General features: G+C 46.3%; 1 protein-coding gene across 5 annotated transcripts in view; it reads left to right on the top strand.

Moving 5' to 3' along the window:
• Positions 1–22,403, top strand: part of DIP2B (disco interacting protein 2 homolog B) — a 231,372-nt gene that overhangs the window by 181,797 nt on the left and 27,172 nt on the right. For all 5 annotated transcript variants that reach the window (XM_070052227.1, XM_070052224.1, XM_070052223.1 and 2 more), the window contains 6 exons: positions 40–120; positions 3,106–3,233; positions 4,996–5,110; positions 9,372–9,573; positions 16,099–16,208; positions 16,344–16,424. In XM_070052227.1, coding sequence (XP_069908328.1) covers positions 40–120; positions 3,106–3,233; positions 4,996–5,110; positions 9,372–9,573; positions 16,099–16,208; positions 16,344–16,424 — 717 coding nt within the window. The remainder of the gene's footprint in view (positions 1–39; positions 121–3,105; positions 3,234–4,995; positions 5,111–9,371; positions 9,574–16,098; positions 16,209–16,343; positions 16,425–22,403) is intronic.

Below are 22,403 nucleotides of genomic sequence, written 5' to 3'. Positions count from 1 at the left end.
AAAATGAAAGTTTTCATCTCTCTTCCTTTTGTCTTTTAGGTGATTCCAGTGAATTCTGCAGGCTCTCCTGTTGGGGACGTGCCATTTATCCGTTCAGGGTTGCTTGGTTTTGTAGGGCCAGTAAGTGGTGCTTTCATGATGATTAAATGAGTTTAATGTTTATTGTTTCTGTTACCTGAGATCATTTGAAACCTTCAAATTAAGACATTTTTTTATTTTCAGTATTCTTTTCACTTATCCTCACTGCCTTCTTTTATTTGATTACCATGATGCACTGAGTTAGAAGAGTGCTGGATAAATTTTCTTCAGTAATAAAGGAAAACCATAATACATAGTGTGGAAAACATTTTTAAACAAATTATCAGCACTGTGTCCAATGTAATAGCAAATCTTTTTGTTAAAGTTCATTGATTTGAAAGGTGACGGGGGGGTGGACACACAAGACAAAAAGTTCTTTTTTTTTTTTTTAAGATTTATTTATTTATTTGAAAGAGTTACACGGAGAGAGGAGAGGCAGAGAGAGAGAGGGAGAGGGAGACTGAGAGGGAGAGAGGTCTTCCATCTGCTGGTTCACTCCCCAGATGACTGCAACGGCCGGAGCTGGGCTGATCCGAAGCCAGGAGCCAGGAGCTGCTTCTGGTTCTCCCATGCGGTTGCAGGGTCCCAGGGATTTGGGCCATCTTCTACTGCTTTCCCAGGCCATAGCAGAGAGCTGGATCGAAAGTGGAGCAGCGAGGTCTTGAACCGGCACCCATATGGGATGCTGATGCCTTAGGCCAGTACGTTAACCTGCGATGCCACAGCACTGGCCCCAGACAGAAAATTCTTGCATCTGCTGATTCACTCCCCAGATGGCTGCCATGGCCCAGACCAGGAGCCAGCAACTCCATCTGGGCCTCTCTTGTGGGTGGCAAGGATCTAAGCCCTTGGGCCATCCTCTGCTGCCTTCCCAGGTACATTAGCTGGAAGCATAGTATCTGGACTCAAACAGGCACTCCAGTATGGGACACCAGCATTATAAGTAGCAACCCACTGCGCCCAATACTCAACTCCACAAATTATCTAAATGAAAACAATTTTTCATTCAGCAAGTGATGTTGATTGGCCTTGGATTAAAGTGACCGTTAGGGAGCCTGCATTGTGGTGAAGCAGGAAAAGTTGCTTCTTGCAATACTGGCATTCCATACCTGAGCACCTATTGGAGTCCCTACTGCTCTGCTTCCAATCCATCTCCCTGCTGGTGCACCTGGGGAAGCAACAGAAGATGGCCCAAGTGTTTAGATCCCTGGCACCTTTGAGGGAGACCCAGATGGAGTTCCTGCCTCCTGACTTCAGCCTGGCTCAGCCTGGTCCATTGTGGCCATTTGGGGAATAAACCAGTGGATGGAGGATCTCTTAGAAACTTTTAAAAATAAATAATAAAAGAGACAATTGGGACATGAAAAGTCTGTTCTCGAAGAGCTCCTGAGTGTAATGATGAGAACAGAGGGCCTAGTGTAAATTATCCAAAAAAAAGGAGTAATTTATTGTATTTCTTCCTCCCCATTTGTGGGGGTGGTAGGAAGGTACAGGTTGGAGACTGTCTCTAAGAAATAGTCTACACCTGCTCTGTGACTTCTCCATTCAGACCAGGAAGTTCACAAAGCCCTTAGCAGGCAGGCATTTGACACAGCACTTAAGGCATTGCCTGGAATACCCACATCCCATACTGGAGTGCCTGGCTTCAAGTCAGCCCCACTTCTGATCCAGCTTTCCCTAATGCGTACCCGGGGAGGCAGCAAGTGATGGCTCAAGTATTTGGGTCCCCAACATGAGAGACTCAGATTGAATTCTGTGCTCCTAGTTTCAGCCTGGCCCAGCCCTGGCTGTTGCAGTCATCTGGGGAATAACCAATGAATGGAAGATACACCTACCTACCTTTCTCCTTCTCTCTGCCTTTCAAGTAAATTTTAAAAAACAAAACATCTCCTTTTAGCTGTTCCAGTAAGAGACCCAAAATCAAACTGTAGCCATCACATCTGATTGCAAGAGAGAGGACAAGGTGTCATCCTGCCCTCTCTCACAGATTCCCTAAAGCTGCTTTTTCAGCACTTGTACTTACATCTGGTTGGTCTAAGCCAGTCCCACTGCCTCACTAGCTGCAAGGGAGGCTAGATACAATCTTTATTTTGCTCAGACATGCCTAGCTGACAATTCTTGTTCTGTGAAAGAAATGGAAAAGCAGTTTGGTGACTGACAGTGGCTGTTTCATCATCTTCACTCAGCAACACCAGAGCATTGCCGACTGTGCTGGAAATGGCTGGTTCTTTTCTTCTGTCTGGGGTGGACCAGCAGCCTCTAGAGAAGAGAACTCATGGCTTACTTACATAGCCCAGTCAGGATATGGCACTGCATTGTACTCAGTAAATCGTCAAGTGACGGTCACATGGAGATAACCACTAGATAATGGGATATAGGTAAATGGTTCAAGAAATGTATGAGGTCTGCAATGAATGAGAAAAGTTAATTTCCTGCGAGTGGATCTGGAAGCTTATTTATCCATTGATGCTTTTGAGGCTTTGATAGTGGTGTCCTGCTGCTCGGTTACCTCCCTGGAAAAGAATGGTTCCTAAACCTTTCTTTATTAGCGTATTTCTAATATTGCCACATGGAAACAACATTACCCTTATAAACCTGAAAGAGTTATTCTCATTTTAAAACCATTTTCATCTTCTCTTCCAATATTAAATGAATTAATGTTTTTCTCCTCTGCATGCATCCCATGAGTGGATGCAAAAGATGACCTACCACACAGTTGTGGCTGGGGATGGAATTATGCTTGCTGGGAACCCTGGTTGCTTTTGTTGTAAAATCCCTCAGAAGAATAAATATCTGAGTGACTTTCCTTATAATCTTTAAGACTTCATTGGTTGTATGATGCTGTTGATTTCCCTGCTGATTTCCAAAATGTCAAGATATGACATCCTTTTCTTTATGATCCATAAAATAATGGCATTATTAGCTTTCTTACGTTTTTCTATGTGGCTTATTCAAGTCAGGAAGTAAAATATGTCTGTTTTACTACTTGAACCATGGAAGTCAAGATAAATTGTTGTTCCCTTTCAGGGTAGTTTGGTATTCGTGGTTGGAAAAATGGATGGATTGCTGATGGTTAGTGGTCGAAGACATAATGCTGATGACATTGTCGCTACTGGATTGGCTGTTGAATCAATAAAGACTGTTTATAGAGGAAGGTGAGTACTACAGTGTTCAAATTTAGCACTTCCAGTAGAACCTAAATAAATCTTCCAGGATGATTTTAGTTGTATTCACAGATTCTCTCTCCCAGTGATTGGGTTGTCTTTGATGAGGCATAGAAGCAGCCTGGCTTTGAACATCCCTCAGCTGGGAGAACAAAACATAACCATATCTTACATGTCAGATTCTAGTTACTACTGTTTGTTGAGTACTAGGGACCAAGGACAAGTTTAAAAGTATAAACTCCAAATTTGTAGGATTAAGTAAAATTATAAATACATGGAACTTGATACATTCCTTTAATACAGAAGTAGTGGTGACATTCAGACTGTTGAAGATAGACGGCTACTCTGTAGGAGTTTATATCTACCAATTATTTCTCTTCCTCATTTTTAACTAAATTATTCACACTATTGTATTGTGAAGGTTGAAATAGCAGTTAAATACTAATATCAAATTCCAGAGGCAAAGTGTGTCAGATATCTTTTTTCCTTGCTTATTAATGCAAGAAAAGGTATTTGCTCCATATTTGAGAAGTTGATGTCTGTCTTAGCAGTTTACAACCACGGATATATATCTTCAGAACAACCTTGGTGTCCCTTTTGTTCTTTAAGAGGAAAAACTGATGAAACCAAAAACCAGCCAGTTGTGGAAATGTGGCTTTTTGTAACAGTGTGGCCTCCTCCAATGCACACTGCATGGCACTGTAGATCTTCTATTACATCCCAGCTCTCAGTGTCATGTAGCAGATAGATGTTGCAGAAACGCGTGCGGGTGGAAGGAGGGAGGCAAGTCAGGTGGCCCTGCTGGCATATTCCACCCGCCAGTGGCTTCCCATTCTTTTGTGCATTCGTTCAGCAGATATTCATTGGGTGCCAAATATGTGCCACTGTTCTAGATGCCCCGGCTGCTGCAGCGAGCAAAGCGGTCTCTGCCCTTGTGAAGCTCACATGCTCATTGTGGGAAACAGTAGCCAGATAAGCAGGGACATGGCACCGTATGAGAAGGCAATGAGTGCCGAGGAGCAGTACCTCGAGAGGGTGGGGGGCCTATTGGTGTACCCCAGGTGCTCTGGGAATTCCTCGCTAGCAAGGGGACATTTGAGCGGAGACCTCACTCGAGCCCAACCCCACACTCCCTCCCTCGGCCTCCCAGGCCTCCGCGAGCCGCCCTTGCCCGTGTCTGACTCTCCCTCCCGCTCTCTGCTTCACCACTCTGCTCCAGGCACACTGGCCTTCTTGCTGTTCCTCAAACCTGCCAAGCTCGTCCCTACCTCAGAACCTTTTCGCTTTCCGTTCCTTCTGCCCGGAAACCTCTTCCTCCAGATCTCCGCGCGGCTCGCGTCCTCACCTCATTCAGGTCTCTGCTCCAGTGTCGTCCTCAGCGAGGCCCCACCCCAGTCGCCCTGCCTCTGTAACACCCCCGCACACCGCTCCTCCCTGTGCCCACCGTCTACATTGCAACATGACATTCTTCTATATTGATTTGTCTGTTCTGTCTCTGACACCCAAGTCCACGAAGACAGGAACCTTGTCTTACTTACCTCTGTGTCCAAACATTCATGACAGTGGTGCTTAATACATGTTTTTTGAATGAATGAATCCTCATTGGATGGTAATCATTGTGACATTTTCTTTTCTAAACGACCCATTTCTGGGAGGTGTGGTGGGGACGTCTCCTCTCTGTAATTCCAGTCAAAGCAAGCAAGTAGGACTGGCTGTGACAGGAGTCCTGATATGTGTGATCTGTCTCTCTTAGAATTGCTGTGTTTTCTGTGTCTGTATTTTATGATGAGCGCATCGTGGTGGTGGCGGAACAGAGGCCCGATGCTTCTGAAGAAGACAGTTTCCAGTGGATGAGCCGCGTGCTGCAGGTGAGCGCACCCTGGTCCTTCGCGGCTCATGGGTGGCAGCCACTCCTGCCTTGCTGTTTTCTTGCACGGATCCGTTATGCCACCTTAGTTTTCCCTCTTGTCCATCAACACTCAAATATTCTTGGTATTGTTAGCAAAATCAGATGCTTAATGCCATTTCTCCTGGAGGACCACTAAATATCCTTCTGCTCAGCTTGCCAAGAACAACTGAATTGGCTTGCTTCAGCAAATTTTTTTTTTTTTTTTAAGATTTACTTATCTATTTGAAAAAGTTACATAGAGAAGGAAAAGCAGAGAGAGAGGTCTTCCATCTGCTGCTTCACTCCCCAATTGTCCAGAACAGCTGGAGCTGAACCGATCTGAAGCCAGGAGCCCGGAGCTTTTTCTGGGTCTCCCATGTGGGTGCAGGGGCCCAAGGACTTGGGTCATCTTCTACTGCTTTCCCAGGCCATAGCAGAGAGCTGGATTGGAAGTGAAGCAGCCGGGACACCAACTGGCGCCCAGATGGGATGCCGGCACTGCAAGCCGCAGCTTTACCCACTGTGCCACAGCGCCGGCCCCAGCAATTTCTTTCATGCCAGAGAACTGACCACCCATGAACGGTTGAACTGTGCACACGGGAAGCACGTTTGACAGTCATTGTTCCACTTGTCAGCAGCTTGTCACAGTGGTGCCTTGAGGGTGAAGGGCTCTCGAGAAGGTGTTGCCATGACCTGAGGGAGCTGTACTGTGGAGGGCTAGGAAGCACTCTGAGAGAAGCCGTCAGGGAGGGAGAGTGCCTTGGCTCAGTGTGTGGGGAGCGGCCGGGAACCGTGCCAGGTCTTTGTTTGGAATCACAGGTTTAATGATGTCCCCCTCCTTTCAAGGTAAATGCCATTAGGCAAGTTACTATACCGTGGTGAGTTTATTTCCTAGCATATGGAGTAGAGGTAAAATTACCTGGTTTACAGAGGCATTGGAAGAATCAAATATATGGTACCTGCATTCACTAAGTGATAATGGTGATTCTTACTAGCATCAAAAATAATGATCAGGGCCAGCGCCGTGGCGTAGAAGGTAAAGCCACCACCTGCAGTGCTGGCATCCCATATGAGCACCAGTTTGAGTCCCAGCTGCTCCATTTCCAGTCCAGCTCTCTGCTTTGGCCTGGGAAAGCAGTGGAAGATGGCCCAAGTCCTTGGGCCCCTGCACCCACCTAGGAGACCCAGAAAAAGCTCCGGGCTCCTGGCTTCAGATCGGTGCAGCTCCAGCCATTGCAGCCATCTGGGGAGTGAACCAGCAGATGGAAGACCCTCCCCCCACCCCTCCACCCCCTCCCTGCCTCCCTGCCTCCCTGCCTCCCTGCCTCCCTGCCTCCCTGCCTCTGGCTCTGCCTCTATAATTCTGCCTTTCAAATAAATAAATAAATCTTTAAAAAATATGGGCCAGAGCTGTGGTGTAGCAGGTAAAGCTGCCGCCTGCGGTGCTGGCATCCCATGTGGGCACCAGTTCAAGTCCCAGCTGCTCCACTTCCAATCCAGCTCTCTGCTATGGCTTGGGAAAGCAGTGGAAGATGGCCCAAGTTCTTGGGCCCCTGCACCCATGTGGGAGACCCAGAAGAAGCTCCTGGCTCCTGGCTTCAGATGGGCTCGGCTCTCCAGCCATTGTGGCCAATTGGGGAGTGAACCAGCAGATGGAAGAGCGTGCACGCGCGCGTGCGCGCGCTCTCTCTCTCTCTCTCTCTAACACTGCCTTTCAAATAAATAAATAAATATTTAAAAAATAATAGTAATCATAATGATAAGCATAATCTTCAATAAGGAAGATAGACAAGTCCTCTCTGTCTCACTTTCTGTCCCTTTACTCTGTGTCTCTCCTTAGCATGTAGGGCCATATATTTCTGTTTACTGTTCTCTGTGAAGGCCAACACTTGGCTCTTTATTTGCTGCTTTACCCCAGAGCTGATAGCTGTGTAATGACTTGGTAAACATTTGTTGGCCCAATGGGTGATCCGGAGATCACATGCAGCAGCCTTGCCATGGCAACACGCATGTTACTGGAAGTGTTTCCAGTGACTACAGCTGCTCTGCTTAGAACGTTTGCATGTTTAAATGGTGGTTAGTGGTAATGCTGCAGAAGCGATGCAGGCGTGGAGTACACGATGGGGATGGGCGACTCGCAGATTTCCAGACTACCAGCTGGTGTGGCTTGGGCTGCTCGTAGTGGAAAATCGGAGGGAAAACAATACTGCAAACAGACCAGACAGAGAGGACTGTGAGGACAGTCGGACATGATTCATTGGCTAAGAGGCAAACATGCAAAGAGAACACTGTTAATATTTTCAAAGACCTAGTGGTTTGTTCAGAATGAACCTTGGTGCATAACAGTACAGTCTTAGTGAATTACACATTTTTTTTTCTATATTACCGAAAAATGAGTATACCTGAAATTTCTCCAGGTACCATGACTTACTACAACTACAGGAGGCTGGAAATCCTTGTAAAAGTCATTTGGGGTGTGATTTGGGCATGCTGTTAATTTCCCAGTCTAACTCTTCAACATGGGGCCTGTGGGTCCGCAGTAGAACAGTAAAGGACACCTTATGACCTCTAGTAGGTTAGAGGCCAAAGATCTTCTGATTCCAAGTTGCACACAGAGTAAGCTAACGCAGCACCTTCTACGTAAAAGTAGTTATTACATGACTTACCAGGTGTTGTGTTTTCAGAGGGGGCCTGGGCCACATGTAATACATTTGTTAACTTCCTCTGTGTTCTAGAAGATCAGAAGCCTAAGAACTCCACTAGACGTCCCATGTCCCAGCCATCTGTGCTGGTTAGTAGGATAGTCTGAGGAATATGATCTGCATGTTTATTCCTTGGCCCTTTTGACTTGTTTCCATCAAAGACCTTGCTCATCTTTTATTCTTTTTTTTTTTTTTAATATTTATTTTATTTATTTGAAAGAGTTACAGAGAGAGGTAGAGCCAGAAAGAGAGTTCTTCCATCCGCTAGTTCACTCCTCAAATGGCTGCAATGGTCAAAGCTGAGCTGATTTGAAGCTGGGAGCCAGGAGCTTCTTCCAGGTCTCCCACGTGGGTGCAGGGGCCCAGTGACTTGAGCTATCTTCTGCTGCTTTCCCAGGCCATAATAGAGAGCTGGATTTTAAGTGGAGCAGCTGGGTCTTGAACCGGTGGCCATATGGAATGCCAGTGCTTCAGGCCAGGGCTTAAACCCACTGTGCCACAGCGCTGGCCCCTCTTCCACTTCTGATCCAGCTCCCTGCTAATGGTCTGAGAAAAGCAGAAGAAGATGGCCCAAGTGTTTGAGCCCCAGCTACCCACACGGGAGACCCAGATGAAGCTCCTGGCTCCTGGCTTCAGCCTGGCCACTGTGGCCATCTGGGGAGTGAACCAGTGAATCAGAGCTCTCTCTGTCTCTCCTTTCTCTGTAATGCTGACTTTCAAATAAATAAATACATACATTTAAAAAAATTTTTAAATGTAGTTGAAGCAGAAAAATCACAGTTGATTAAATTTTTTCAAGTATTAAGTTTCATTACAAAACATAACTGCATTTATTTGCTGGGGAGCAGTGTGATTTTGAGTACACTGATTGGACTTCCATGTTAGCTTATTTCCACAAACATAAGACTTTTCCAAAGCATAACTTTTCAGTGTTTTCACATTTGTATTATCAGCTGATGTAATATTTAATTAAATTATGTGAACCCAGTAATAAGAATGGCCATGACAGTGTAGAAACAACTGCAGTTTACACAGCAGCAGCTGGAGGCAGAGGGGCACTGGAGTAGTATGTGGTCTCCAGTGCTCGGTGTGCCATGGCCCTCCCTGGCCTGTTTTACAGAGTTAGCCCAGCCCAGGTAGAGAGTATCTGCTGTTTTCATGGTAAAAATACTTCGTGTCTAGTCACTTGTGCAGTGGTAGACAGGTAAAATTTTTAAAACCAAAGACTAATTTCTAAGGTTTTGGTGTTATCCCTTAAAAGAGAATATACTAGGTCTTAGAAATCAGTGCCACCTCTGACCATGCATGCTGTATCCGTCTTACCTACCCTGTTACTCTGCTGTGGTTGTAAAACGCGTGGGATCTTCATCGTTGAGATAAGATCTTTAGACATACAGGCTCTTAAAGGCCTGTCAGATTGTACCTCTAGAATGGATAGAATAGAGAGAGGAAAATCCTACAGAAACACGAGTGTTGTCAGGGTTATTTCCAGCGTAGCAAAAGTAATCTCATGGAATGTTTTTCTTCATATTTTTCTAGGCAATCGACAGCATTCATCAAGTAGGAGTTTATTGTCTTGCTCTGGTGCCTGCCAATACATTGCCAAAAACTCCACTAGGAGGGATCCATATATCTCAGACGAAACAGCTCTTTCTGGAGGGATCTCTGCATCCTTGCAATATCCTCATGTGCCCACATACGTGTGTGACAAATTTGCCAAAGCCTCGGCAAAAGCAACCAGGTAATATTCTAGCTACCAAGCCATTGTTTTAAAATTATAATCTCAAGAAGTGAGGCCTCTCTCCATGCTTCTCTCTGTAGAATTAGACTTTATGAAGACTGGTAGCCCAAGGTGACTGAAAGCCAGGACAGAGACCTGCCTAGCACGCTTCTTCAGGTTTGCTGCTGGCCTCCTGATAATTGTCAAAACTGTGCCTCTGTTGACCCTGTGTGTGGGATATGGGATCAGAATCACACTTGCACAGCTAGGGTAAAGCAAATCCTATAAGGCAAGGTTCTGGTAACAAGAATAGCTAGTATTTAGTGAGTGCTTATTAAATATCAAAACTCAAAAGCATTTTACACATGAATCCTACAGCTCCCTTATACACACCCTCTGGTATAGAAAGTAAAGCTCAGAAAAACTAAGTATCGCTGGAATGCACACTAAGTGTGACTGAAACCCACTCTGAATCGTGATGCCCACCTGCCTTCCTGTTGGAAACCTTTTACCTAGAGACATCCCTACTTGCTCTTTAGCTTTACGGTGTGATTTGGGCCTATAATACCTCTGTTACTTAATTCGTCGGTTTTTTCGTTTGTAATCACACAATGAACAGCATGTTTTACCTAGTACATAGTTCTTTGAGTTCAGGGTGCAACTAGGAGTATGTAAATTGCTGGATTGAATAAAGAAGCTAATAGTTTTAATCCGGCGCCGTGGCTCAATAGGCTAATCCTCCACCTTGCGGCGCCGGCACACCGGGTTCTAGTCCCGGTTGGGGCGCCGGATTCTGTCCCGGTTGCCCCTCTTCCAGGCCAGCTCTCTGCTATGGCCAGGGAGTGCAGTGGAGGATGGCCCAAGTGCTTGGGCCCTGCACCCCATGGGAGACCAGGAAAAGCACCTGGCTCCTGGCTCCTGCCATCGGATCAGCGCGGCGCGCTGGCTGCAGCGGCGGCCATTGGAGGGTGAACCAACGGCAAAGGAAGACCTTTCTCTCTCTGTCTCTCTCTCTCACTGTCCACTCTGCCTGTCAAAAATTTAAAAAAAAAAAAAAAAAAAGCTAATAGTTTTAACTTTTGCCTAATTTCTGAGCAGACCTGGATTACAGGGCTGAGTAGGAGGCTATGGACTTCAGTAAGTGGTTGATGATAAGCCAGGTTAAAATACGTCAAATCAGATATAGAATCATCGAGTTTTATTCAGGCTTTTTCATTTTAAGAGAAGCTATAAGGGCCTCCTACTTTTCTATATACCCCCAAATACATGAGGCCAAAGTCTGGCCTCCATAGGTCCCACACCTCAGTACACCTACGTACGCATCCCCCGTCCCCTACTAAGTCACACACATATCCCCAACCACACATTACACACTCCCACACATACTCTTATTTTTTAAGATTGATTGATTGATTTGAGAGAGAGAGAGAAAGAGAGAAAGGTCTTCCATCCACCAGTTCACTCCCCAAATGGCTGCATCGGGGGCTGGGCCAATCTGAAGCCAGGAGCCCGGGGCTTCTTCCAGGTTTCCCATGTGCGTGCAGAGGCCTAAACACTTGGACTATCTTCTGCTGCTTTCCCAGGCCTTGGCAGGGAGCTGTATCAGAAGAGGAGCAGCTAGAACTCAAATGAATGCCCATATGGGATGCTGGTGCCGCAGGCGAAGGCTTAGCCTACTCTGCCACAGCACAGGGCACCCTTCCCCCTTACTCTTACACTCACACCACATAGCCTTGGCTGCTGTGGCCATTTGGAGAGTGACCCAGCTGATGGAAAATTCTTTCTTTTCTTCTTTCTCTAACTCTGCCTTTCAAATAAATAAATCTTTTTTTTTTTTTTTTTTTAATCTCATCGTAGATGCCTGTTGAAGCTATTTTGGAAGGAATGAGAGTATTTCAGGACTGGTCTTGGCTGCAGATTGTAGGAAAATGTGTTAGCAGCAGCTTAAATAAGAAACAAGTTTCTTTCTTTCTCAGGTCAGAGAAATTCAGAGGTAGGCAGCCTAGTCACATTCTTCCAGCTCAGGTTTTGTCATTGAGCTGTTGTTACAGATATGCTGTATAGCGAATAACCCTAAAACTCAGTGTCTTGAATAACAAGCATTTATTTTTCACTCATGCAATGTGGATCTGCTGGGCTTTGCTGGATCATCCAGCCTTGACTTGGCACCAGGCTGTCGGTTGGGTTCAGAGCTGCTCCATGTGTCTGCTCATCATGGGGCCAGCAGCTACCTGGGCTGTAGTTTTCTTAAGGCAGATGGCAGAAGCAAGAATTCAAGCCAAACCACCCAAGCATATTTAAAGCTTCTGTTTGTGTCACAGTCTCCCAGCAGGTCATGTCCAAGAACAGTAAGACCATGTCCAAAGTCAGTGGAGTAGAGAAACAGAGCCTTCCGAGTCACCCCAGCCAGGACAGGAAGGATTGAGGGGATAACGCAGTCCACTGCAGCCATCCTCAGTGGGCCGCCAAGGGTCCCTTTGGCTCCCTGGCCTCCGGCCATCATTGCCACACTCCAGCTGACAGGTGGGAGAAAAGGGAGAGGAGGGGGTATGCTGCCCTTTTCACCTGTTTGCAAGGAATTGCACACATTACATGGTAGCCTCCCTCACTGCAGAGTAGTCTTTATTCCAGTCACGCGTCCACTCAGGCATCTGCTACCCAGGGAGAAGAGCAATATGTGTTGGAGTTGATAGCTGACAGCTTTTGTTTCATGAGTTTTATGAGAAAATCAAACAGCTGTATTTCAGGTATTACAATTTTGGCATTGAGCTTCCTGGAGTTACTGCTTCCCATTCTCTGTGGAATACACTCAAGAAATGCACACAGAAAAGCCTCAAGAAACAGATGTTAGATTATTTTTTTTTTAAGATTTATTTATTTATTTGAAAGAGTTACACAGAGAGAGAAGGAGAGGCAGAGAGAGAGGTCGGTCTTCCATCCGCTGGTTCACTCCCCAGTTGGCCACAATGGCTGGAGCTGTGCCTATCTGAAGCCAGGAGCCAGGAGCTTCTTCCGGGTCTCCCACGTGGGTGCAGGGGCCCAAGGACTTCTACTGCTTTCCCAGGCCACAGCTGGGATCGGAAGTAGAGCAGCCAGGTCTCAAACCGGCACCCATATGAGATGCGGCGCTTCAGGGCAGTGCGTTAACCTGCCCCAAGATTATTTTTCTCATTTTTTAAAAAAGAGTCACTTATTTATTTGAAAGAGTTACAGAGAGAAAGGAAGAGACAGAGAGAGATCTTCCATCTATTAGTTCACTCCCCAAATGGCCTTAATGGCCAGGGCTAGGCTAGGCTGAACCCAGGAGTCTGGAACTCCATCAAGGTCTCCCATGTGGATGCAGGGTCCCAAGCATTTGCACCATCTTCTATTGCTTTCCCAGGTGCATTAGCAGGGAACCTGGATCAAAAGTGGAGCATGTAAATCTCCAGTCAGCACCCATTTGGGATGTTGGCGTTGCAGGCGGCGTCTTAACCCACCACACCGCAAACGTAGGCCCCTTGTCTTTTTTTTTTTTTTTTTTTTTAAGATTTATTTTGTCTGTAATTGTACCTCTCAAATAGATAAATAAAATCTTTTTTTTAAAAAAAATTACTTATTTAAAAGTCGGAGTTCCAGTGAGAGAGAGAGATATCTTCCATCCACTGGTTCACTCCCCAGATGGTCGCAAAGTTAGGGGCTTATCCAGGCCAAAACCAGGAGCTCTTTCCAGGTCTCACACATGGATGGCAGGGGCCCAAGCACTTAAACCATCCCACACTGCTTTTCCCAGGCCATTAGCAGGGAGCTGGATCGGAAGTGGAGCAGCCAGGACATAAACTCATGCCCATATCGGATGCCAGGGTTGCAGGGAGCAGCTTTATCCACTATACCACACTGCTGGCCTTGTCGTTTTAAATTCTTTTGCAACATACACTTTTTAAAATGTCACATCTTTATTAATTATGCAGTGTGAATCCAGATTTACATTCAAATGTGCTCTAAGCCTTGCCTGTATTAAAGACTGCTTCCAACGTGATCTACTTGCAGTTTACTGTTGCAGTTTTCTAGGGCACAGTGCTGCATATTATACTTAATACGTTACCTGAAACTTCAGCAGAGTATAAGAATAGTTTGCTATTAAATTTTATTTTATTGTTTAAAAATTTATTTATTTATTTGAAAGGCACAGTTTACAGACTTTGTATCCATTGATCCACTCCCCAAATGGCCACGACGGCTGGGGCTGAGCCGGTTCAAAACCAGAAACCAAAGGCTTTTTATGGATCTCCCACGTGGGTACAGGGGCCCAAGTATCTAGGCCTTCCTCCACTACTTTCCCAGGTACATTAACAGGGAGCTGGATTGAAAGTGGAGCAACTGGGGCTTGAACCTGAACCTCCTTGGAATGCCAGCATCGCAGGTGGCAGCTCTACCCACCTCGCCACAATACTGGCCCTTTATTTTTCAAAGATTTTATTTATTTACTTTTTTGAAAAGCAGATCAACAAAGAAAAAGAGAAATTCTATCTGTTGAGTCACTTCCTCAAATGGTGGCAGCAGCCTGGACTGAGCCAGGTGAAAGCCAGAAGCCAGGAACTCCATCCAAGTCTCCCATGTGGTTGGCCGGGGTCAAAGTCATTGAGCCATCTTCCGCTGCTTTCAGAGGCACATCAGCAGGTAGCTAGGTCATAATTGAAACAGCCAGGACTCAAACCAGCACTCTACTATGTAATGCCAGCATTGAAGGTGGTGGTTTAACCATTGTGCCACCACACTGGCACGTTTTTACATTTTTAAGGTTTTCATTTTGGAGTAACTCCACACGTAACAAAAAATTTGCCGTGGGTTACATAGAATCAATCCACTGACATCCTTTCTCCAGCTTCCTCAAATATATCATATATATATATATGTATATCTGATATATATATATGATACATATATATATATATATATATATAAAATATGACCCAAGTGGCTCTGTGTCATCTGTTTTCATAAAGTCAGGATCAACAGATAAGGACAATAAACAGTATTTAACATTAACCCAGCATAACATCAGCACTATTCAAAACCCAGGGGCCTATTAATTTATTACCTTTTTGCCATCTTAGTTCAAAAAGGTGGAGTTTAATCTTGCAGTGATCATCAAGAAATGCATCTAGTGCCCTAGTCCTTTTTTCTAGGATCATTTGTTCTGAAGCATGAAACCTATGGGTAGCTTGAAAGAATAAAATAGTGACCACCCCTATACCTTTTCCTGGGTTCACCAATTGCCAGCATTTTTTCACTGAACCCTTTGAAATTGGATTGTAGGGGCTGGCGCTGTGGCATAGTGGGTAAAGCTGCCAGCTGCAGTGCTGGCATCCCATATGGGGATTTCAAATTTCTACATTTCTTTATTATAGCTTATTTTTCAGAAGCCGGTATCCCATCGAGGTCCTACATTTCCTCTTTGGCTATCATGTCCTTTAATAAGCAGTTCTCAGATTTATTTTGTCTTCAAGACATGGATATTTTTGAAGAATACAAGCCAGTTGTCTCTTAGACTGTTCCACAATCTTTAGTTCACTATTCACTTAAAAAAAAAAAAAAGATTTATTTAATTGTTTGAAAGGCACAGTAAGGGAGACAGAGTGGTCCTCTATCTGCTGGTTCACTCCCGAGATGTCTGTAATGGCTAGGGCTGGGCCAGGCCAAAGCTAGGAACCCAGAACTCCGTCTGGGTTTCCCACATGGATGGCAGGGACCCAAGCACTTGAGCCATCCTCTGCTTATTTATTTATTTGACAGTCAGAGTAACACCAAAAAGGAAAGGCAGAGAGGGAGAAAAAGAGAGAGAGAGGTCTTCCATCTGCTGGTTCACTCCCTAATTGGCTGCAACAGCCGGAGCTGTGCTGATCTGAAACCAGGAGCCAGGAGCTTCTTCTGGGTCTCCTATGCGGGTGCAGGGGCCCAAAGACTTGGGCCATCTTCTACTGCTTTCCCAGGCCATAGCAGAGAGCTGTATTGGAAGTAGAGCAGCTGGCACTCAAACCAGTGCCCATATGGAATCCTGGCACTGCAGGCGGCAGCTTTGCCCACTATGCCACAGCGCCAGCCCCCATCATTCACTTTAAATAAAGCGCTTCCTGCTTGAGAAGCTCATCTTGTTCTTAATAGGCAACAGACTTCTGTCAGTAAGGTATTCATTACTATTAACCATCTTTGAATTTTATTCTGACTGGTGCAGGTGAAATTATTTATCAGTAGGAATCAATACAGCCAACGCATCACCTCCTCAGGATAAAATGTACCAAACACCCCAGCTATAGTGGCCTGCTTGTTGCCCTCTGTCCCCCAACCCCCGTCTCCCCTGTTTTGTCATTTTTCTCCTAGAACTTCCACTGTCTGACTGCATTTGTTTATGTACTTCTTGGTTGCCTTCCTCTGCTAGGGTATAAGCTCCGTGCTGCCAGGGCCTAGCTAAGAAATGTGTGAGCGAGTTTTAGTGAGACTGGGAGTGCACTGCTGGCCCATGGCTTGGGTTGTCCTCTGCAGAGCTGATGTTGTCTTTACTTCCAGGTGTTGGCCCTGCTTCTGTGATGGTTGGGAATCTGGTGGCCGGAAAACGCATTGCACAAGCTGCAGGCAGGGATTTGGGGCAAATTGAAGAGAACGACCTGGTGAGGAAGGTAAGTGTTCCTGGGGAGTTGACCTTTTACCGAGAAGTGTAAGGACAGAACTCAGTTCAGGTAGCACGTGGGGGATGCATTGGGCAGCTGTTGAGAAGTTGCTGACCCTGAGTCTTTTCTGCTTTATGACTGCAGCACCAGTTTCTGGCAGAGATTTTACAGTGGCGAGCCCAGGCAACTCCTGACCACGTACTCTTCATGCTGTTAAATGCCAAGGTATTACAATTTTGATTGTATATCTAATCACCTGAATCCTGTGGGAGTATCTCAGGCAGCCTTGATAAGAATGATGGGACCAGTGGTACCTTTACACAGGTAGACGAATGTGTGCAATACATTATGTCATTATAGGTTTTTTTTTTTTACCCAATTTGACTTTTTTTTTTTTAAGATTTATTTATTTATTTGAAAGAGTTAGAGAAAGATAAAAGATCTTTCATCTGCTGGTTCAGCCTCCAAATGGCCATGATGACCAGGGACAAGCCAGTCTGAAGCCAGGAACCTGGATTGGGTGGCAAAGGCCCAAGAACTTACACCATCCTCTGCTACTGTTCCAGGCACATTAGCAGGGAGCTGGATCAGAAGTGGAGCAGCTGGGACTCCAACCAGTGGCCATGTGAGATGCCTGCATCCCAAGCTTAACCTTCTATGCCACAATGCCTCCACTTCCCAATTTGACTTTTAATTTTTTGAGATTGGCCAAAAAGAAAATTATTTCAGACCAGTTCAAACCAAAGTTATTTTTAGTACATACTTAAATTACTAATTTTTATTTTATTATTTTTTAAAATGGGAATTTTTTTTTTTTTTTGAAAGGCAGAATGGACAGTGAGAGAGAGAGAGACAGAGAGAAAGGTCTTCCTTTGCCATTGGTTCACCCTCCAATGGCCGCCACGGCCGGCGCGCTGCAGCCGGCGCACCACGCTGATCTGAAGCCAGGAGCCAGGTACTTCTCCTGGTCTCCCATGGGGTGCAGGGCCCAAGCACCTGGGCCATCCTCCACTGCACTCCCTGGCCACAGCAGAGAGCTGGCCTGGAAGAGGGGCAACCGGGACAGAATCCGGCGCCCCAACCCGGACTAGAACCTGGTGTGCCGTCGCCGCAAGGCGGAGGATTAGCCTGGTGAGCCACGGCGCCAGCCTGGAATGTTTTTTTGTTTTTTTTTTTTTTTTAAAGATTTACTTATTTTACTTGAAAGCGTTACACAGAGAGAGAGAGGTCTTCCATGGTTCTTCCGCTGGTTCACTCCCCAATTGGCTATAAAGGCCGGAGCTACGCCAATCCAAAGCCAGGAGCCAGGAGCTTCTGGGACTCCCACACAGGTGCAGGGACCCAAGGGCTTGGGCCATCTTCCACTGCTTTCCCAGGCCATAGCAGAGAGCTGGATAGGAAGTGGAACAGCCAGGACACAAACTGGCACCCATATGGGATGCTGGCACTGCAGGTGGTGGCTTTACTGGTTACACCACAGCACCAGCCCTTATTTTTTTTTTATTGTATTTATTTGAAAGAGTTAGAGGAGAGACAGAGAGAGGTCTTCCATCCGCTGGTTCACTCCCCAGTTGGCTGCAGTGGCCGGAGCTACACTGATCCAAAGCCAGGAGCCAGGAGCCTCATCCGGGTTTCCCACACAGGTGCAGAGGCCCAAGCACTAGGGCCATCCTCTGCTGCTTTCTCAGGTTGTAGCAGAGAGCTGGATTGGAAATGGAGCAGCTGAGACTCCAACCGGTACCCATATGGGATGCCAGCACTGTGGACTGGTGGCTTTACCCACTATGCCACGGCACCGGCCCCCAAATTTATTGTTAACTGACTAAAAGCAGATTGAAAATTACTGAAGAGTGAATGTAACCACTCGTTTCTAATGGATGGTTCACTCTAATATTGTCTTTTTTAAGTCAGCTGAGTTTTTGTTTGCTTTAATGGTGGAGTTGCAGGTATAGTGATTGTGTGTATTGCAGTGTTAACTCACAAGTAAGGGGAGGCTGGAGGGGCCTGTTGAATCTCTTAAGGGACTTACCTAAATTGCGCCCATCTGTCCCTACCTCTTAAATCTGATTGTTTTTAGAATTTATGCTGTGCAAGAATTTAGAACTTAATGAGAGGAATGCGTTTTGCATCTTAGTTAAAAGTCATTAATAATCTGGGGTCGGCACTGTGGTGCAGTGGGTTAATGCCCTGGCCTGAAGCACCGGCATTCCATATGGGCACTGTTCTAGTCCCGGCTGCTCCTCTTCCGATCCAGCTCTCTGCTATGGCCTGGGAAAGCAGTAGAAGATGGCCTAAGTCCTTGGGCCCCTGCACCCACGTGGGAGACCCGGAAAAAGCTCCTGGCTCCTGGCTCCTGGCTCCTGGCTCCTGGCTCCTGGCTCCTGGCTCCTGGCTCCTGGCTTCGGATTGGCGCAGCTCCGGCCATTGGGGCCAATTGGGGAGTGAACCATAAGATGGAAGGCCTCTCTCTCTCTCTTTGCCTCTCCTCTCTCTGTGTAACTCTGACTTTCAAATAAATAAATCTTAAAAAAAAAAGTCATTAAAAATCTTCAGAACCACTGATTTTATGACAGAAGACTTTGAGACTTTCTTATCCCACCTCTATATGAAGTGGGCTTCTCTCCCAGCTGTGAGTTCATTAAGGCCCTTACAGTTAATTAAGGAGATGTCAGTCAGAGGAGCAGGGGCATCTGGAAGGTAAGGGGGACAGGTGGGCATTTGGCACAATAACTGTATCACCAACAACCCGTATCAGAGTGCCTGAGTTCAAGTCTTGCCTCTATTTCAGATCCAGCTTTTTAATAACGTGCACCCTGAGATGGGTAAAGTGCCTGGATCCTTGCTAGCCATGTGTAAGACCCAGATGGAGTTACAGGCTTCTGGCTTTGGCCTGGCCCAGCCCTGGCTGTCATGTACATTTGGGGAGTGAACCAAAGAGTGGAAGCTCACCCTGTTTCTCTCTCTTTCTGTCTCTGTCTCCTCTCTCCCTCTCCCTCTCCCTTTCCATCCCCCCCCCCATTGTGTGTGTGCGTGTGTGTGTGTGTGTGTGTGTCTGCCTTTCAAATGAAGAAATAAAATCTTAAGGCGAAAAAGATGTCAGGTTGTGTCTTTGGTATAGCACTTGCCCACATTCCAAACAGGGTGCCAGGGTTCAAGTCCCACCTCCACTTCTCAGCCATCACTTGCTGCCACCCAGGTTCTGCATTAGCAGGAAACTGCAGGAGTCAGCAAGTGATGGCTCAAGTACTTGGGTCCCTGCCATCCTCATAGGAGACGATGGCCATTTGCTAGCATTTGGACAGCAAACCAGTGGTTAAGAGATCTCCCTCCATCTCTTTATCTCTTTCTCTCTCTCTCTCTGCACCAAATAAAATAGGTTAAAGAAATAAAAATTAAAAATAGTTATTTATCTTATAGATACTGGAAAGTCTAGCTTACTTCCCTCCCTCACTCCCAGGCCTGGCTTCAATCATGGTGCTGAGAAATCTATACCCCAGATATTTGGTCATGAGCACAGGTTTAAATGTGTTACTTGGGGCCGGCACTGTGGCTCACTAGGCTAATCCTCCGCCTTGCGGTGCTGGCACACCGGGTTCTAGTCCGGGTCGGGGCGCCGGATTCTGTCCCGGTTGCCCCTCTTCCAGGCCAGCTCTCTGCTGTGGCCAGGGAGTGCAGTGGAGGATGGCCCAGGTGCTTGGGCCCTGCACCCCATGGGAGACCAGGAGAAGCACCTGGCTCCTGCCTTCGGATCAGCGTGGTGCGCCGGCTGCAGCGCGCCGGCCGTGGCGGCCATTGGAGGGTGAACCAACGGCAAAAGGAAGACCTTTCTCTCTTGTCTCTCTCTCTCACTGTCCACTCTGCCTGTCAAAAAAAAAAAAATGTGTTAATTGGTTAGAGAAATCATGTACGTGGATGGCTGTCTAAAGGACATGTAATGCATTTACTTTTATTTTTAAATTAGTATTTATTTGAAAGGCAGAGTTACACGCAGAGGGAGAGGCAAAGATCTTCCATCCATTTATTTACTCCCCAAATGACCACAATGGACCGGAATCTTCATCCAGGTCTCCAATGTGGGTGGCAGGGGCTCAAGCACTTGGGTCATCTTCTGCTGTTTTCCCAGGTCCGTTAGCAAGGAGCTGGATTGGAAGTGGAACAGCCAGGACTTGAACCTACACGCATATGGATGCTAGTGTTGCCCTGACCTGCCACACCACAACACTGGCCTCTTATTTATTCTTCTGTATATTGTATTTTTTAATTTTAGATTTTAATTAGTTTTTAACAGATTCAATGTGATTAATAGATAAAATTATTTTTAAGATTTATTTATTATTTTATTTTATATATTTGGAAGAATTACAGAAGAGAGCTAAAGACAGAGGGAAAGGTCTTCCATCTGCTGGTTCACTCCCCAAATGGCTGCAATGGCCAGAGCCGAGCCAATCCGAAGCCAGAAGCAAGGAGCTTCTTTCGGGTCTCCATGTGGGTACAAGGGCCCGAGCACTTTGGCCATCCTCTGCTGCTTTCCCAGGTGCATTAGCAGGGAGCTGGATTGGAAGTGGGGCTGCCGGGACTTGAACCGGGACACATATGGGATGCTCGTGCTGTACGCCAGGGCTTTAACCCACTGTGCCACGGCGCTAGTCCCTATTTAATTATTTGAAAGGCAGAGTTTACAGAGAGGGGCAGAGAGCTTCCATCCACCGGTTTATTCTCCATATGGCTGCAACAGCTGGAGCTGGGCCCATCTGGGGCCACAACCTTCCCCCATGTCTCCCTCATGGGTGCAGGGTCCCACCAACTGGCCGTCCTCAGCTGCCTTCCCAAGTACACCATCAGGGGCTGGATCAGAAGTGGAGCAGCTGGGACCCAAATTGATGGCCATGTGGGAAGCCAGCATCGCAGGCAGTGCCTGACCTTCTACACCACAACCCCAGCCCTGTAGATACAATTCTAAGAACATAATGATATTACCTCTCCTTCCCCCCACCGCCCCACATTTTCCCATTCTCGTGAATATTCTAATATTTTACATTGGGTTAACTCATCCCACCAGAAGGCTTAGCAGTCACCCACTGTTTCTTCATGCCTTGCTGCTTGCATTTACTGAACTTCAGTTTGCTGCTGTACCATGGACCAAAAAGAGGAAATGGTCTTGGGGACAGCGCTGTGGTGTAGTGGGTGAAGCCACCGCCTGTGATGCCAGCATCCCATATGGGCACTAGTTTGTGGCTCAGCTGCTCCATTTCTGACCCTGGTAATGGCCTGTGAAAGCGGCAGAAGGTGCTGTGGGTGCTTGGGCCCTTGGAACCCACATGAGATACCAGAATGTAGTTTCTGGCTCTTGTCTTTGTTCTGGTCCAGGCCTAGCTGTTGCAGCCATTTGGGAAGTAAACCAGCAGATGGAGGATCTCTCTCTCTCCCTCTCTCTCTCTCTCTCTCTCTCTCTCTCTCTCTCTCTCCATCTATCTCTGTAACTCTGACTTTCAAATAAATAAATAGATCCTAAAAAGAAAGAAATGGTCTTATGACTGTAACCTTGACTTTAGTTAAAGGGATATTCATTTTCGCGTTATAACCTAGTGTCCAATAGCAAGCTAGCTAAATAAATTTTGGCACATAAATATGATTAGATACTATGCAGCTATTCCAAGCAATGGTATGGAAGAATATCTGATGATAAAGAAAATACTCATAATGTTGAGTGGAAAAATAGGATATAAAGTGCTGTCAGGTCTGCACCAAGGATCCTGTTGTAGGTGCTTTGCATCTCACAGTTTATCACAAAGCTGAAGTAGTCAAGGCACAGGGGTCAAAGGGCTAGTTAGTGCCAGAGCTAGGACATTAGCTGTTTACTTTGATTTGAACTCAGACTGGCTTCAGAATCCACATTCTTTTTAATAATCTCTACGAATGTTTGTATGTATGTATTTACAAGGCAGAGAGGGGGCCAGCATTGTGGTGTAGCAGGTTAAGCTGTCCCATATGGCTGCTGGTTCAAGTCGCAGCTGCTCCACTTCCAATCCAGTTCCCTGCTAATGTGCCTGGGGAAGCAAGTGCTTGGCCCCTGCCACCCACATGGGAGATCTGGGTAGAGTTCTAGACTCCTGGCTTCACCCTGACCCATCCTGGCTATTTGGGGGAGTGAAACAACTATGGAAGATCTCTTTCTCTCCCTCTCTCTCTCTCCCTCTCTCTCTC

Source organism: Oryctolagus cuniculus, chromosome 11 (assembly GCF_964237555.1).
Source record: "Oryctolagus cuniculus chromosome 11, mOryCun1.1, whole genome shotgun sequence".
In the NCBI taxonomy this organism is placed as follows: domain Eukaryota; kingdom Metazoa; phylum Chordata; class Mammalia; order Lagomorpha; family Leporidae; genus Oryctolagus; species Oryctolagus cuniculus.
Note: the sequence above shows the minus strand (reverse complement) of the source record. Positions and strands in the feature narration are given on the sequence as shown.